This window comes from Sciurus vulgaris (genome assembly GCF_902686455.1).
Source record: "Sciurus vulgaris genome assembly, chromosome: 2".
Taxonomy (NCBI): domain Eukaryota; kingdom Metazoa; phylum Chordata; class Mammalia; order Rodentia; family Sciuridae; genus Sciurus; species Sciurus vulgaris.
This window is the reverse complement of record NC_136462.1, coordinates 124,984,953-125,002,874: the sequence shown is the minus strand read 5'-3', so window position 1 is coordinate 125,002,874 and position 17,922 is coordinate 124,984,953. Positions and strand designations below refer to the sequence as shown.

Here is a 17,922-nt window from a genome sequence, read left to right as displayed (position 1 = left end):
TAGTTGGTCAAACCTAAATTATAAGAGCATATACACTGTGCAGAGACCATTTTACTAAGACCATTCTTTCTCAACTTGAGTGTGTTGCAGGAACTGGACTCAGACTATCAGATGGAGCAATGCTGGGGTATGAGTGTATAGACAGAGGGCAGAGACTTCTAGGAATTCAGATACCCCTTGGTGCTTTCCAAAACAGAGGTCCCAAGAGTATTACAGACTGCACCTCCAGAGCCAGGGTAGCCCTGTTTCCAGCCTGGCTTCCTTTCACTACATCCTCCACATTGTTCCTGAGTCAAATGATAGCTCAGTTTTGTAGTTTCACCTATATTTATTGTGTGTCCACTATGTGCTTGGTGTTGAGAAGTCTTCATCTTCCAATACAATGTGGTCCCAACAGTGATGGAATGTGGCTGCAATGAGGAAACACCCTTGACCTAGTTGGTAGAAGAAAAGGGTTAAAATGGCACAAAAGGTCAGTGGTTCTCAAACTAGAGCAAGCATTACAATCACTTGGTGGATTGGGTGAATCAGATTACTGGGTCTCCAGCCCCACTCACAGAGACATCAGGATGCATTTGGTCTAGGGTGAGACCTGAAAATATGTATATCTCACATGCTCTTTTGCAAACAGGCACTCTGGCCTTGGTTACAATCATTAAAAAGTAACTGTTGGCCTTCCCTACCAGGATTCCCCCTCCTAAGATCTCCCTAAGGAAGGAATCTATTTTTACACCCGGGAGACATCAGGTTTGACTACCTTGCAATGAAATATGAATGCAAGGATTGTGTGCCAAGAGCCAATGTGTACTTCTGCATCTCTCTTTTACCCTCTGTCAGGAGACCAGCATGTTCCAGGCATGGGATTCCTATTTGAGTTGGCTTCTATAATGAAGAAGAAATGAAATTGAGTTGCATCTGACCCTGATGAAAATGCCTCAAAATAAATAAATAAATAAATAAACAAACTTTTGTTATTAAAAGCAACTAAGATTGTTGGAATTTCTTGTTAGGGCAGCATACCATGGCTTAAACTGACTGATATAGAAGGCTTCCTAGGGAAAATGATACGGAGGGGAATTCTGAAGGTGAATTAGCTGGGCACAGACAGTGTGCTATATTCTTCAGTGCAGGGAGTGGTAAGAGAGGTGAAGTGGAGCCAAATGCTGAGTCTTACACAGTAGGGCGAATGTGGTAAACAATGCATCCTGTATCTCAAAATAGCTAGAAGAGGATTTTGAATGTGTTCACCATAAAGAAATGAAAAGGTTTTAAGGTGATGGATATGATAATTACTCCAATAATTACTCTGTAACACAACATGTACATGAATCAAAACATCACATTGCACCCCATTAACATATATGATTATCATGTATCAATCAAAGAATAATAATAAAGACAAGAAAGCCCACTTTATCCTGTAGGGGCCAGATTAAGGAGAACTCAAATGTGACATGTCTCAAGCAAAGTCTTAGGTACTGTTCCCCATACACCAAACCCTTCCTTTCAAAGTCTTCTCCAGAGAATGAAATATTGTCACTTACATTGTTCCTCAAGCCAAAAATCAGGAAAGCATCCTTAATTAATTTGTCCAGTTCCCTCACTGCCCTCAGGTGCAGGTCCAGCAGGCTGCACCTGCCAGCACCAGTCCAGCTCCACTGCCTCACCCTGGTCCTGAATTGTCACAACCACCTCCTGACGGTGTCCCTGTTTCCAGCCTGGCTTCCTTTCACTCCATCCTCCACATTGCAGACAGAGTAGTCTGCTAAAAATAAAAACCAGATTATGGATTACATCATGTTCTTGCTTACAACCTTCCCGAGGCTTCCAATTAGATTTAAAATAAGATCTTACTTCTTTACTATGGTCTGCAAGGCCCTATGTGATCTGGTCTCTCCTGCTTCTCTGGTCTCTCCTCACATCACATTTCCTAGTCCAGTTTACTGAGTTCAAGCCACACTGGAATTCTCCCTGGTTTTCATTCTCATCTCAGGACTGCAAGTTCTCTGCCAGAAATGCTCCTCCTCAGGTGTCCACATGCCACCTCTTCCAGGAAGTCTTCCAGGGCTACTCCAGTTCAAACAGTGCTTCTGCTGCTCTCCAAGTTGATCTCTACCTTCTTTTCATTGCATCCATTGCTGATTGATTTCACTTACTTGATTAAGTAAGTAAGCTAGTTAGCTTGCACATCCATTAGAATGCAAGTTCCAAGACAGTGGTTTAAGACTTTTATTCACTCATATGTCCACTCGTTCACTGAACATATACTCATCTAGTATGGATGAGACATTGCTGCTTCTGGGGACACAGCAGTCAACAATATTTCAGCATTGAACCATTGCCTTGAATATTCGGGTTGCTTAATAAATATCAGTTGATGAAATAAATAAATTAATAAACCAAAGAGTAGGGGAAAGGTTGAATCAGAAAGAAGTATATAGGTCACATGTACATTGCTAATGGTAAAATTGAACTTTAATAAGAAAGCAACAAAATGCTAATGTAGACTGCCTAAGACATCTAGATCAAAACAGGACTGGCCCAGAGAAAATGTGCTGGGAAATGGTCCCTCACTGGGACTTCTGAAATTATGCAAGAATCATTAAAATGTAGAATGTGACTATGAGTAACCAGCATGAAAATACCATGTACATTTCTTCTATTAGCAGGGCAACTACTCAGTGACTTATTAGGCTTAATTTATTAAGTGCTTTCCCTGACAAATGAAAGGAAACTGTGGTTGCAATTAACCACACTTGCGCTAACAATAATTTTATATGCAGGATTTAATGAATCTTTCAGGAATTTTCATAAACTGTTATGAGGCAAAGTCAATTTTAAGGCAGCAAGGAGACAGTGTGTGCGAGGTGTACAGTTCCAAGGGTCGAAATGCAGTATCTGGTTCTGTCCAGAAACTCTGATAGTATCTTCCTGATTTTTGAGGCTAGTTTATTTTTCACATAGTGTAATATCTCTTCTGCATGAAGTCATGTGTATCTTGTTCCCTTCCTTTCCATCAAAAGGACTAATGAAGCTATAAACAAAGTCTAGGTACGGCAACATCTCAATAATTCAGACTCACTGTGGAGAAAGCCAGTGGGAGCTATTGCAAAACATGAATTCTACAGCACTAGGAAATGGTGTGTGTGTTTATAAAAAAGAAGTACATTCAATAATGTAAAGTAAGTTAACCAAGTATTGACTTTTGTTAGTACTTGTGGGGGAGGAAGCTAAATTAATGATAGATTAAAATGCCTTACAATAGCATATTACATATTGATTTGTCCTCTCAAGGAGGATAAACATTTTTTCCTTACAAGATAACTTGTACATTATTTTCTTAATTCACATTTTCAGAGCACTTAGGCAAAGTTCAATCTTGGTTTGGTCCAGCTAAATGAAAACTTTGGACTAGTGGGTCCAATTAATATTGTATTGCAAAACTAAAAAGCATTTTCATACCCACCATTGTATAGTTATTCTAACATTCTCCAAGATCTTGTCAGGGATTTCTTTTTGTGTTTAGATGTCAAGATACTAATTGCTTTTTTCAATGTACTGTGACTCAGGCTTAAAGCAATCACTTTTCTTTAATGACTCAAGCAGGGAAGCCAGTGACATTTGTGAGTGGTAAAAGGGATAAAAGGAGCTGGACACGTTCTCTCTCCACCATCCTCCAGGATATGATTTCACAAGTGAGAAGTGTACCAAGGCTACTGCCTAAGTCAGTTATTATTCATTTGCTTCATAGTTCTGGAATTAAAGCCTTTGTGATGAAAAGATCATGTTGATATTGTGCTTATGTAGGAAAAGATGACTAGATCAATGGAGTAAGAAAAGAGGCCCCCAAACTTACAGACATTCAACAGCTTTACATCAAAGGGAAAGATGATCTTCCTAGTAAGTGGTCATGATCAATGGGCAACTAAAGGGAAGAAAAAACATCTTAACCTGCCTCAAACCAGGTACAAATATCAATTTCAGGAGTACAGTTCTAATTATGAAAAATAAAGCAATAAAACTTCTAGAAGAAACAGAGCATCTTTAGGAGTTTAGAGTATATAAAGATCTCTTAATCAAGACCAAGTTGCCAATTATCATGGGCAAAATTGATAAACTTCTATACTGAATTCAAGAACTCCCATTCATCAAAAAGGTACCCTAAAGAAGTAAACTCTACAGGTCACAAAATGGAAACTAATGTTAGCAGTATATATCTGACAAAGAATTTATTTCCATAATATATGAAGAATTTCTACAATCAATAAGAAAAAGACATATTATCCAATAGAAAGCTGGATATTAAACACTAAAGGAAACGATAAAAATATAAACAAGCACTCCACCAAACAGGAAATCTGAATGGCCAATAAACATACAAAAGGGAGCAAATTCATTTAGTTATCAGGGAAATGTTAATTTAAAACACAATGAGATACCACTACATACCCAACAGAATGACTAAATTGAAAAGGACAATTCCAACTGTTGGTAGGATGTGGAGCAAACGGAACCTTCATATACACTACTGATGAGAGTGCATATTGGTAGAATCATTTTAAAAAAGTTCTTCACAATACCTACCAATGCAGAACATAAACATTTATCATGACCCAGGGGTTTTACTCCCACCATCCTGTTTTATGAAAAAGACACATAGAATACCCACAGTCCCAAACTGGAAGCTAGCCAAATGTCCATTTACTGGCAGAATGGACAGTAGAGTATATTTTGAAATGCTATACATACATAGAATAAGTATAACTTGTTCCAGTTAGGATCTCATTATTGTGAATGTACATGATGTGGAGTTACATTGGTCCTATATTTAATATGAGGATAGGAAAGATATGTCCGATTCATTCTACTATCTTTCCTATTACCTTCCCCCTCCCTTGTCTTTGTTCCCTTTTGTCTAGTCCAATGAACTTCTAATCTTCCCCTCCTTTGGTGTGGGTTAGTACCCACATATCAGAGAGTACATTCTGCCTTTGGATTTGGGACTGGTTTAATTAACTTAGTATGATATTTTAAGCTTAAAAAGTTAAAGTATTAGTCTTGCCTTAAGAGAAATAGAAATACTAAAGCTATTATAAGCACATGTATTTGAAACTCCAGACTCTTCAGACACTTCTTCCCATTGAGTTTACCATCTGGCTTTTCTGACTCTGTGCTTGGCACACTATAGTGTCTCACAGGATATAATTTGTTTCTTTGCATGTTAACAAGGGTTTTAATAAAGTGATGATAAAGCATTGACTTTCAGGAGCTTCACAAAACAGAACAGTATTCAACACAGTTTGGGGGTTAACTATTTTTCTGTGTTGTATTTTCTGATTGTGTAGAATTTGGCAGACTTTAGGGGCTGGATTTGTGGCTCAGTGGTAGAGCGCTTCCCTAGCACGTGAGGCACTAGGGTTCAATCCTCAGCACCACATAAAGATAAATAAATAAAATAAAGGCATTGTGTCCATCTACAACTAAAATATAAAAATAAAAAAAAAAACAAGTTGGCAGACTTTATAGATGGGAATTCTTGATTGGTTTAAGCACCTAACTCTCTTATTGTGCTAAATAAAAGAGGATTCTGTGTATTCTTATGCGTATTTACAACAATATTTTGCATATGGAAGAGTTTAACAGTTTTCCCACTTTCTAGGTTTTTATATTATCAAATTACTCATTAAAAATCCCATTACCAAAAAATAAAAATAAAAACCAAAAAATAACGGTGGAATGGAGAAATAAATCGTGTTGCATTTCACAATGAGTTGGGGAAATGAGGGTGAGAAAAGAACAAACACACAACAGCATGGAAGTCCCCCGGAACATCAGGGCGGGTGATGAAAGATGGACACAAAGGAGTCCACACAGCACAATTAAATTTACAGACAGCTCAGAAACAGGCAAAGGTAGCCTGTCTTTCTGGAAGACAGGGTGAAGTTCTTTCTTGGCAGGGTTCCAACTGGAGGGGGGCATGCTCTGAGTGCTGACATTGTGAAACAGCAGCAAGCTGGACACTTAGAGTGTGTGCATAAAACTGAACACTTAAATTTATGCATAGAATAAAATCTCACTGCAAGATATTTTATATTTTTCAGTTTATTTTTGATTATATTTGGAGAGGCAGATTTTACATGATAGCTTCAAACCAACCATTGTACATTAACCAAATTTTACACAAGCCATTTGAAAAAAGATCTAAAAATGTGCTTAGTTATTGGTATTATATAACATTTATCAAGCACCAAGAGTGTGCTGAGAGCTGTACAGAACAAACATAGAAAAGACACAGTCCCTGCCTTCAAGGGTACCCACTCCTGTAGGGTCTTGTACAGAAACTCCACCTCGTATTTCACACTCTTTTGTTCATAAGGCATAAATAAGGAAGTTTGTTGCATTTCTCATTGTTACTTAATAAATATCTAATACCCTTCTCCCCAGGTATACCATCGTATCTTTGCCTTTAAATACAAATTTCCATAATACAATATACAGTATATATTGATTTGGTATTCACACAATTGACCACAATGTTCTTGCAGGTTGGTTATAATACGAAGCATGTTGAATTTCAACATTCACAAAGTTTCATACCGCTTAACAGAATCTTTTGCTGTTGGCAGAGGTTTTCTTGTTTAAAAACAAACAAATGAAGTGCCACTGTAAACAAATAACACACTGCCTTGATTCCAATAAGGGTATCAGAACTATGGCACAGATATTCCTAACAGTGATTTGTAGCACATCTATTAAATTAGCCTTGCAGATATCAATCACATAGCTGCATGCCCTAAAATACTAACAATTTATGATTGACTAGTAATGGATGACATAAGAATGATCGGCTGTATTGTATTTGCCATTTAACAAAGGGGCTACTGGTATAAAACATCTGAAATCTGAGAGCTGGGTACTCTTTTTTTTTTTCTGCAAGGCTATGTTCAAAACAAATTCAGATTAGAAAAAAGGATGAACTGTTTCTGAATTTAATCATTGGTTAAGGAAATTTGATTTCAAAATAATCCCTTCAATAATAACATGATTGTTTATTTTTTAAAATACAAGAAAATGAAGTGAATTTTAATCATACAGTGATTTTAGACTCTGATACGAGAAATTGTACTCTATGTAAAAGTGCCAGAGTGTGGTAGAAGATGACACCCCGTACAAGATAGGTCAGTCTACCTGTCACCAGCAGGGAGGTGACAGGAGATGAGGGGCACAAATTAAAGGGATGGGTAGATGTTTCCCTCTCAGTCAGACTGTCTTGCTCCACTCTGCATACTGAGGGACTGGAGGAGTATGAGTCTGGGGTCCTGGGAAAGAAGGCTGGAACAAGTTTAGGGGCTAATGGAGAAAGGATCCAGCTGTGAACTTCACCTTCCATGGATCCCAAGACCCCAAGCACTGATTAGCTTCAAGACATGGCAAAGGCCCATCACTTCAACAGCAGACTTGGTACATCAGGCTGAGGATGACCCCACCCCTGAGAAACCTTCATTATCTGATTTCCTGGGTTAATACCAGGTCTGGCTGTTTCATTATATAATAACAATGTTGAGTTGAATTTTTAAATTTACACTGGATTTCAGGCAAGACAATTTCTCTGACTTACTCCCTAGAAATGAAGACAAAAAAAAAAGAAGAAAAAGATTCCACAGGGTCCTTCCACTTCCATGCTTGGGGTGGGGCGCACACTTGTGCCCTCCCTCAGGAGCTAGGCACATGACCCAGAGAGGGCTCATTAGTAACAGATTCACCCAATGGCAGTGGCAAAGTGGTTTGGCCCAACCACCATGATCCTATCTATCTAATGGAGGAGTCAGGATGGGATTTAACAAAATTTTTCTTATCCTGGGTGAGTACATCTCCACTTTTCTGCAAATCACAGAGAAAGAAGTTGGGAGCTACTATCTCTGATGTTCTGGCAGCTTAATCTGTGATAGAGGGTAGAATGGTGGGATCTGAATGTGGTACAGAATCTTACTGGTTGGAGGGGAGAAGGCAGGACAGCAACTCCCAAGGGTATAATCTATGACCACTTTGGGGTGAAAGAAATAATCTTATTTAAAGTGCCCAATTTAAAATGGAGCACCAAAAGACTAAAATTCTGACAATAGACAATAATATATATAGTTTTCTTTTTCATTTTCAATTATAAACCCTCCATACTAAGGCTTAAGTTTCAGTCACCTAATTGAAAACCCATACATAAACATGACAATAGAAATAGATAACATGAAGACCTCTAAAAATAAAGGTTCACTACAGATGAGTGCATCCATCCCTCATTTGTTAACATCATAAAATGCACTGACTACCCTTTGATAGTGAACAGTAGAATTAGATACAGCAAGCTAAATATTATTTGGAATTGTTTAGGATGAATGCTGGACTTCTATTGCTTTAAAAATTGAGATGCTTCCCAAGCCCCACTTTCAGGAATTTATCATACCATCCAGAGTGATTATTCTTACTACCAAAATTCATTTATATACCACCTTGTGAAGAAAAGAATTTAAGGTTGCTTGCTTGGCAAGAAAAAAAAAATTAACTCATAACAAGCCATTAGAAGCAGATGTGGATAAGGATTCTTTCTGTCCAGTTATTGGCAAAGCACCATTCAGCAGGTGGAAACTTGAGATCAAACTTTAATGAATTCACAACAGCTCCTGTACACTGGAGAAAACCTTGCTCTTGAGTTACTTAACAGAGAAGACAATAAATGAAAATTAGGTATATAGATAGACATGTAGATAGATAAATGGTTATATAGATATTATTTTTTTGCACTGCTGACAAGTATTCAAAACTCTGGAGTAGGTGTTGGGGTAGTTGAGAAGACCTCAGTGCCTTTATCGTAGTATTGAACAAGCTTTCAAAATCTTTTTAAAGCCATTGAAAATAGCTGAAATCGATGGTGCATGGAAACCATGGTACAGTTAGAATGTTAAAGTGTTGCCATTGTCTCTACTCTTCAAGGCACAAAGACAAGTTCCAAACTCTTCAGAGCAGAGTATCTGGTATCACCAGAAGAGAAAGTCAAGGAGAGGAACCACTCACCAGAGCAAACGTGGGACATCCTTTGGGGTGGCCACAATTTTCAAATACTGATCTTATGCTGTGAGCAAGCAGATTCCCCACACCGTGGGCTGGGGACAGGAAGGTCTCCTGGCCCGAATACCTTGGTGCCATGCTGGCTCTTCAGGCAGCTCCTTCCTGCCAAGGGCACAAGGAAGAAGGTCTAGAATGTTCCCACGAGGATCTGCAATGCTGCAGACGTTCTGTCATGATGACAGTAGAAGGGCAAGAATGCAAAGTCAGTAGCCCTTGAGAAAAGTCAGCAGAGAAGTAAGATCCCATGTGGGCACACACCCTGCACTTCACCAGCAATGGTCTCAGAGCATTAAGGAAAAATAGAGCCCGCCCCCCCTTTTCTTTTCACTTTCCCATCACTCTTATTTAGCTCCCCTTAAGAGGCATGTATAACTTATTCCCCGCCAAAAACATCATCAAAATGGAATGAATCCAATTAATCTTCCTTTTCTTAAATTTTTGCGTGGAATATTCAATTTGTATTCACTGATAGTCCATTACATTCTTTTGGTAGGAAAAGATATTGCACTTCTAAAAATGCATCAGAGTGTAATTAAGTCAAAGCTAATAGGTAGGTCGATTTCTCTCTAGAGGATGTACTCTCTGAAGACCCCCAGCATTTGCAGAAAAGCCTCCACGATGTCACCTGCGTTTCAGAGAACTGTTGCTGCACTGCTGCAAGCCCTTCAAACACAGAGAAAGCCATCAGCAGTCCTAAGCTGCGTGAACGCAGTGTCCACAGGCTCAGGATTTCATTGTACAGATGGGCACAACGATGACCAGGATGACCGTGCACGCCGCTGCGGCGATCAGAGCCGCGATCTTGCAGACCTTGGCGCGTCTGAATTCAGCTTCTTTCCGTTTTAGTAATGAATCGTAGCCTGGAGTATAAATATCTTCCATCCAATATTCTAAGTTGTTCGGGTTTAAAGATTCTTGTGTCTAAGAGTGAAGAGAAGATGTTAGAAATAGGATGAATACGATGAATACTTGATGCCAGGTCAAATACATTCTGATAGTTGTCACTCCTGAAGCACTTAACATGTCTCTGCAGCTGGCAACTAGCCGTGACTGTTGGACACTACTCCCCTGACCTGGCCTGCCACCAGGGACTCATCCCACACATCACAGACTGCACCAGCCTTACTGAAAATGCCTTGTGGTTTTGACACCAGGAAGCTCAAGGATCCTCCATCTATAAGCAAGGAAAATAGAGTCAGGACTGACAAAACTAAACTTCAAGGGCATACAACCAAGAGCAGGCTGGCCCCACTGCGAGGGAAAAAAGGAAAGTCACAACAGGCTCTAGGAACAGATCTGCCTGAAGCAAGGCCATCCTATTACTCCAAGTCAGTTCTCAATTCTTGGAAGAGCTTCTACTGAAAATCAAAGGCACCTCCAAGATAAGCAGTTCAAAGAAAACATTTCAGTTCCAAACATTTGTCTGTGCAGGTCAGGCCACTGCTCAAAGTCAAGTTCTATAGACCGTCCCCAACCCAGGCCTGTCTTGGTGATGATTCTGGACTTGGTGCAGCTTCCCCAAGAGACATCCCCCACTGACATCTGTCTCCTGGTCTCCCTGAGATTAATGAACTGTCTGTAGGAGAAATATCATATTTAACTTATATTGCCCATGAATCCTCTTCCGTGTTGATGGTTATAATCTATTTCCGTGAAGAGAGGCAGTGTTCTCATTTTATGGCAAGCATTTAATAATGTGGGTGTCACATAAAAGCAACAACACATTGCAATTCCAAGTGAGGTCACCTAAATCTCTAAAACATACACGGAATATCCATTTTAAAGATTTTTCTTGGATTGTTTAATGTTCATAAAATGAGTGCATTATAAGTCACACACACAGTGGATTGAAAAACAAAACTTTCAACACTTTCACAAACTTAGTCGAACCATGTTGTTGTTGATGGCATATTGATGATTCTAATGTGTGCCAGTAATTTTCTGCCTGCCCTTCTGATCTGTTCTTCACTCTTTGGCTCCTTGATCTGTGCCCCCAGGAGAATGTCCCATATCGCGATGCACGATGGGGGCTCCCTTGACCTCAGGCTCCCATGTGGGTTCAGTTAGGGGCCACAGGAGGAGAAAAAGGTGGAGATGAAGGCATTTGTTCCCTAGCTCCCTCCCTGCTGGACTGCAGCTTGGCAGCAGCTCAACTCCTACCAGCTCCAGCTCCCAGAGCTGTGAGTCTTGGTGGATTTCAGAAATAGCTTCCTGCCCTTGGGCTTCAGACTCAACAGTGGCAACAGCCTCTCCCGGGTGCTGGTCCCTAGGTGCTTCACTGGACCTCTTTGGCCCCTAACCCTGCTCACACCACTGTGGTGTCCTCTCCTACCAGTCTCCCCTTGCCCCTTAGAGCATGCCATCTGCTCTCTGCTGGGGTCCTGGCAGCTGGCTGCCACGCACTCCTCAGGTCCTCACTCTCCATTGCTACCCATCTTCTAGCACAGGCTGTAGACTAGCCTATGGGCCAGATCCAACTCACCACCTGTCTTCACACAGCCCTCAAACTCAGAATGCATTTTCTGTCTTGAAGTGGTTGCCAAAAATCAGAAGAATGTTTCACAATAAGTGAAAATTATATGAAATGCATATCTCAACATGCAAAAATAAGGTTTTGTCAGCACACAGCCAGGTCCATGCATTTACAAACTGTCTGGAGCTGCTTTTGAGCTGTAGTGGCAGAAGTGAGCAGTTGTGTTGGCAACAGTAGGGCCCACGAAGCCCTAAGTATTTACTCTCAGGCCTCTGTTCTAGTGTGTGCACTGTACATCACACAATGGAAAGAGAACAGTCTCCCTCCTCAGTGAGGCATAATGTTCAAACACTGCTATTGAATTTTTCCAGTTATGCAGAGGGGAGAGGACAGTACTAGCTACCCAGGGCACCCATTATGAAAACCAGAACATTCTTAATGTGGGAAAAGTCCTTCAAGTGCAGGTCCTCTGTCCAACCCTTTGCAAGAAACTCATGCAACAGTGTCCTTTGCTGGGATCCAGGAGCCTCTAATAGCCACCCAGCTGTGGCCATTAGAATGCATGTTCATGTGCTTCAGTCAACCCCCTCCACATTCACACATCTGCCCTCTGCAGACACTTGGGACAAGTCTGTTCTCCTTGGTATAAAAGCACTTCAGTTGTTGGGTAGAAACTCTATAAGGAAGAGATGGGTTGATTTTGCTGGAAGACTGGTGCCCATAAAGCTTGGTGTGGTGGAGGGCTGGACCCACAGCCATCCCTGCCTTGGCACCTTGAAGACAGGCTCCAGCCATTACTGTTGAAACCATCTGCTCTTCTTCCAGTCTTCCCAGGGCTGGCCCGGAAGGTAAACAGTGTATACAGGACACATCAGATTATGTGCCTTGGTTCCTTCAGCTCCAGTAGAAGGAAATTGGCTTCCTTTCATGGCTATCTACACTTTATTATGGGCTAGAAGCCTGCCTGTGAAATAAACTATTTTTAATTAGTTTTTTCAATAACTGCAAGCTGTAATGGCACTAAGTAGCAGAGAAGTAATACTGAGGTTCCCAGGGACGCAGGTGAGCGTCCTCAATTGTTAATTAGGCTGCCAAACGCTGGAAATAAAAACAGGTCCATTATGCCTTTGCCTACATCTGCAAGTGGGCACTGCTGGACAACAAGGGACCCCAAGATTGTCCAGATACTAAAGCTGACCTAGGACAGTACCTGCATCTCTGCAAAGCAATGAAAACAAATCAGGTGATGCCTTTTGCCTCCACCATGCTCCTGATGCTTGCTCAGCTTGACTACAAATACCCTTGCAAAGCACTGAACTCTTTCTTCAACTTGTGTGACTGGATACTCTATCCTTGTATTACAGTGTCACCTAAAGCACTGCAACCTGAACATCTATTTCATTATTTTTTTTAATAATTTTTTATGCTTATAAATATTGGCACTTTTGTCTGGGCTTGGTGGCACATGCCTGTAAGTCCAGCAACTTGGGAGGCTGAGGCAGGAGGATTGCAGGTTCAAGGCCAACCCCAGCAACTTAGCAAGACCCTGTCTCAAAATAAAAAAAATTTTAAAAAAATGTTTTTTTTTTTTTTAAATACTGGAGATGTAACTCAGTGGTAAAACACCCCTGGGTTCAATCTCCAGTACCCAAAATAAATAAATTAATTAACATTAGCACATTAAAACTGCACGTATCTGTATGGGGTGTATCTCCTCACTCCCTCTCCCTAAACTTAAAAAAGAAGTTTCTCAATCTCATTCAATCCATCTGACTCTTTCAAGATCAGCTCCATGGCATTGGTGAAATATGGATTACTCTGATGGTTGAGTCATTCACTCCTCTGGGTCCTTTCTGAGTGGTGGTTTATTGTTATTTAATACCCACAGAGTGAGGTGTAGGCACCCATGGCAAAGCTGCACGGGGACCCACCTGCAGGAGAATCAACTCCTTGTCTGTCCTGCTTGTCAGCAGGAAGATGACAGGAGAGGTACTGGCCAGAAGGACAGGTGACATGCAGTACACATGGGATTACAACATGCATGAAGTAAGAAGGCTGAGGAGGTACTTGGGGGATGCTCCTCTGCCCACTAACCTCACTTCCAGGATCTGGCCAGAGCCTCCCCATCCCATAATGACTGATGTTTAGGGACCCAGATAAACAAATGTCATTGCAATCAGTGTCTGTGACATGAAGATCCACTAAATTCTAATCAACAGAAAGATGAAATGGTGCCGAAGTAAGAGAAGAGAAAACTTGAGACTTATTGCTGGATGGTCCGGTGTGATTCAGACTCATCTGACCCGGGAAAAGTTGCCACACTTCCTGGCGCCTCCGTTTCCTCATTTGTAAACTGGAACTCTCTTACCAACTCCTGCCTCGCAGGCCGCTGCGCCTGGACTAAGAGACCACTGTGAAGAGCACCATCGAAGCTGATGGATTGCAGCCTCCTTTACCCTCAATGCTGACACTCCCAATGCTTTCCTTTCCAGTGCTACTTAATTCTGTGTACTTTAAGCATATTATTTTCAGTTCTCATAGTGCCACTGTAAGTTGGATATTATTATGCCCATTTCATAGATGAAAGGACCAATGCTGAAGCAGGTGAAGTGAAAGTTCCAGGTCACACAGGAAAGGTGCCCTGGTTTAGAACTCAGTGCTGCTGGAATCCAAGTCTTCTGTCCGCCACACTGCCCCTCCTGCAGCCCTCTTTGATTTAGAGCAAAGCCACTGCAGGACAGCCTACAAGCAGCTCTTCCCAACTGTGCTCCAAGTGCATGGTCATTCTGAATATGACACATGCTTGGTGCTATTACTTCGCTGCTCACAAAGCTAAGCCCACAGGTAGGGACAGTGTTTCCTTTGCCTCATGGTGATGTAGAGACACAGATAAATGTGGCGTGAATGAAATTGGGTGGAGCTGCTCCCCAAAATGAAAGTGTGGCCAAAACCCAGCCCTGCCTGTGGGTGAACAAAAAACATGCCCTCTAGCCACAATGGCATTCACAGAGCTTCTGGGGATGGCTCTTACCTGGGGCTGCTCCATATGGAAACATAATCCATAGCTTGGCTCCCACAAATATGCTTATCCCACGTGCTACATATGGAAGGAGAAATCAGCTTGTATTTCATTAAACAGTTTGGCTCAGGTCTTGTGAGTAAAGATTAGAATCTGCACTTGATCTTAAATGCATTGTTAGCAAATCAGATGGCCAACAAATGAAAATAAAGCAAGCATCCCCACTGCTAAACGTTTAAAAACCACTACACAAAAGAACAATCCCCTTGTTTAAAAACATACATATCCTCTGCTCTCTGATTTATTAGAGTTCAGAATTTCATGATGGGGACCCAGGGAGTCCAAGGGTGAGGGAGTGGGCAGGTCTAAGCCCTCTGTGATCCATTCCTGCATCTGCCTGGGCACAGCGGGGATCCCCCCGCCCCAGAAAGTGAGAGGCTCACCTGCAGGTCCAGGGCTGTCAGCTTGCCCTTGTCGCCTGCGTTCCTCGCATACTCTTCGATGGTCCAAGAGGGCTGGCCCCGCTTCACCTCGGCCAGCTCTGTCAGTCGCATGTCCGTGTACAGGGGGTTGCTCTTCATGTGGGCCTTGAGCGAGGTGGGATAGGGGTGAGGGCTGAATACCTGCTCCACCAGGAAGCCATCTTTGGGCTGCTTGGGCAGTCGGTGCTGTGGGGGGATGTCGTACTGCCTGTCAGCCTGCAGAGGGGCACAGAGAATTCCAGAAAAGCGGCACAGGTGCCATCAGATCTCACAGTACAGCCTCATATCACATTCAGGTAGCAACGTGTAGTTGCTTAGGAACAAACAGAAAGCGTACCTGTATGCTGTCCCAGATTGGGGACATTTCCTAGGAAAACCTCTGATCCTAATAGTAAGAATACAAGCTAACCAGGTTCTTCAGTCTGATCCTTACACCATCACTGCCAAATAAGCTCCCATTGCACAGATAGGACAATGGAGCCCAGACTCAATCACTTGCTCCAGGGCACAGAGCTGGTTGGGTTAGACGTGGGATTGACACCTAATCACCTGGCTCCAGAGAGTCTCTGTTGACTTCTGCATGGACCTCTGTAATGCCTCATCTTTCTCTGACAATTTTATACCTGGAGTAAAAGATATAAATCCTTCCTTCAAGGGCCTTGCTGAAACCTGCAACATCTCAGGAAAGGAAAAGCCAGGCAAGAAAGCATGTGTCTCTCCAGTGATTGTCCCTGATAGCAGGTGGTCCCTTTCAGAGGCATCTGTAGGCATTTACGGTAACAGGACAGTCTGGGCAACAGGGCGAAGGTGGGAAGGTGCCTAACACAGCTCACCATCATTTATGTCCTCAGTCCAGGAAACATTCCTGGACTGTTCTCAGTGAACCTGTTATGATGGGGGACTTCTGATACTTCCTATTTCTACCTCCAAGCCATAAGAGAGCACTTCCTGACCTGTCAAGGCTGTGACAGTACCCAGTACTCTCAGTCATCATCTGTCACAGTGAATGGTAACTGCCTGTTTGTCCATCTGTGTCCACTGGACTGTGAGCTCCTTGAAGGCAGCTGATTGTTCTGTTCACCTCATAACCCTGGATCCAGCAAAACAGACACTGAGTAGAAGACAGTCCATCACTATGCATGGAAGGGAGAGAAACCAATGATATGAAGTTGGGTGAGCACTGTTGTGCATGTGATTAATAGAAAGAGAAAAAGAAAAAAGACTGGAGTAGAGAAGGGTATACAGAAGTAAGAGAAAGGGAATCAGCTCAGTTGTCATGAGGGCGACACATCAGGTGTGACGTGTGACATGTGACGAGCGAATGCACATGAGTGCATCGCCACATGCAAGGGAACTGACTGCCTGCCTATCAGCAAATTCAGCCCATTGGCTCCTGCTCAAACATAGCATAGCACTTAGCACTGCAACCCACCACGCTGTTACCCAGACATGAAGAATGCAGGACAAACTCTGCTAAACCCGAACAAGGAAGTAGGTTCCCTCTTGTTTTCTAATTCATCAAAGACAAGACTTCTGAGTCTTCACAGATTTTATTTATCCTTCTCATTACCACTACTCAACATTCACAGAGCTCCTACTGCATGCAGGGCCCACACCAAGCTGAGGACTGGGGAAAATGGCAATCATTTCAACAGCAGCCCAGCAATCATAACTACGATTAATCAAGGGCAATGTGTCCACCACTCTGCCCAGTGCTAAAGGTGCATTGTCTCATTCCATCTTCTCATTAACATTCTGAGGCTGTAACTATAATTATCCCCATTATGGATGTGGAACCTCAAGTCAGAGGGGTTAAGAGACTGACCCAAAGCTGCACAACTAGTGAGTGGTCGAACTAGAATTTGCACCTGTTGGCACTCCTAAGACAGGATGTTTAACTTGCCATGTCTGTTCCTACCACTGGGGAGTTTGTTTTATCTTGGCAGTCGTATGTATACACAAAATGTATGTTTTAATAAATGTCTGAGCAAAGACTAAAGGCTAGAGATCAGAGACCAGCAGTAATCTAGGGAAGCTTCTAGAGCCCTATGGATTAAGATGCCATGAAGGGCATGCAGAACTTAGATCAGCACGGAGCGGGGACTCAGACATGTCTGATGGAGGAATCATATGAAGAGAGGTTCAATGGTAGAACAAGGCCTGGCCATTATAGATGCTCAATTAGTATTTACTGAATGGGTGACTGGATGTGGGGGCATGGCATTTTTGAGGAAAAGTAGGTAGACTCATGGAGGTAGAACAGGCCACAGGATGTAACAGAGCCTTCCCGTGTGTGTGTGTCAGGGGAAAGGGGTACATGGAATACACAGGTTTCAAAAACCTAAGAAGTTTGAAACTTTGTGCTGAAGCAAAGGGGGGCCAGAGAGCAGTTGGGAACAGGAGGCACTGTGCAACCAGAGTAGAGTTTTGGAAAGTGAACACAGCAGTGGTCCATGAGGGGGGATGGAAGGTGGGGAGTGGACACCCACACCCCAGGTAGGATGTACTAAGAGCCTGGGCTGCATGTGGGGCTAAATGGAAAGGAAGGAAGAGTTGCAGGAGATGTCACAAAAGACCAATTCACAGGGCCTGGCGGCTAGCCTGGATGTGGATGAGGCCAAGGGGGAAGTCCAAGGGAGCAGGATCTTTCCAGCTTAGAGGATTGTGGGAATGGTGGCTCACTGCCCCCAGGGGGGAACCAGCAAGAAGGAACACTGGCTTTGAAGGAACATCAAAGTCTGACTTGAGACCTATAGGTTTTGACATGTGTGCAAGACACATGGGGAACTGGTCTACAGCAATTTGAGACATGGGACCAAAGCTCAGGT

At 42.4% G+C, this 17,922-nt stretch overlaps 1 protein-coding gene across 2 annotated transcripts in view; it reads right to left on the bottom strand.

Annotated features, from left to right (window-relative positions):
* Positions 1-6,104: 6,104 nt before the first annotated feature.
* The window catches only part of MINAR1 (membrane integral NOTCH2 associated receptor 1), a 39,282-nt gene continuing 27,464 nt past the window's right edge, over positions 6,105-17,922 (bottom strand). The window contains exons 3-5 of one of the 2 annotated variants that reach the window (XR_013762011.1): positions 15,056-15,310; positions 14,625-14,690; positions 9,914-10,041 (exon numbers count right to left, since the gene is read on the bottom strand). Coding sequence is in view for 1 of the 2 variants with exons in the window: in XM_079128441.1 (XP_078984567.1) it covers positions 9,844-10,041; positions 15,056-15,310 (453 nt within the window). In the remaining variant the exon portion in view is untranslated. Of the gene's footprint in view, positions 10,042-14,624; positions 14,691-15,055; positions 15,311-17,922 lie in introns of both variants that reach the window. The other variant, XM_079128441.1, reaches the window with a different exon arrangement.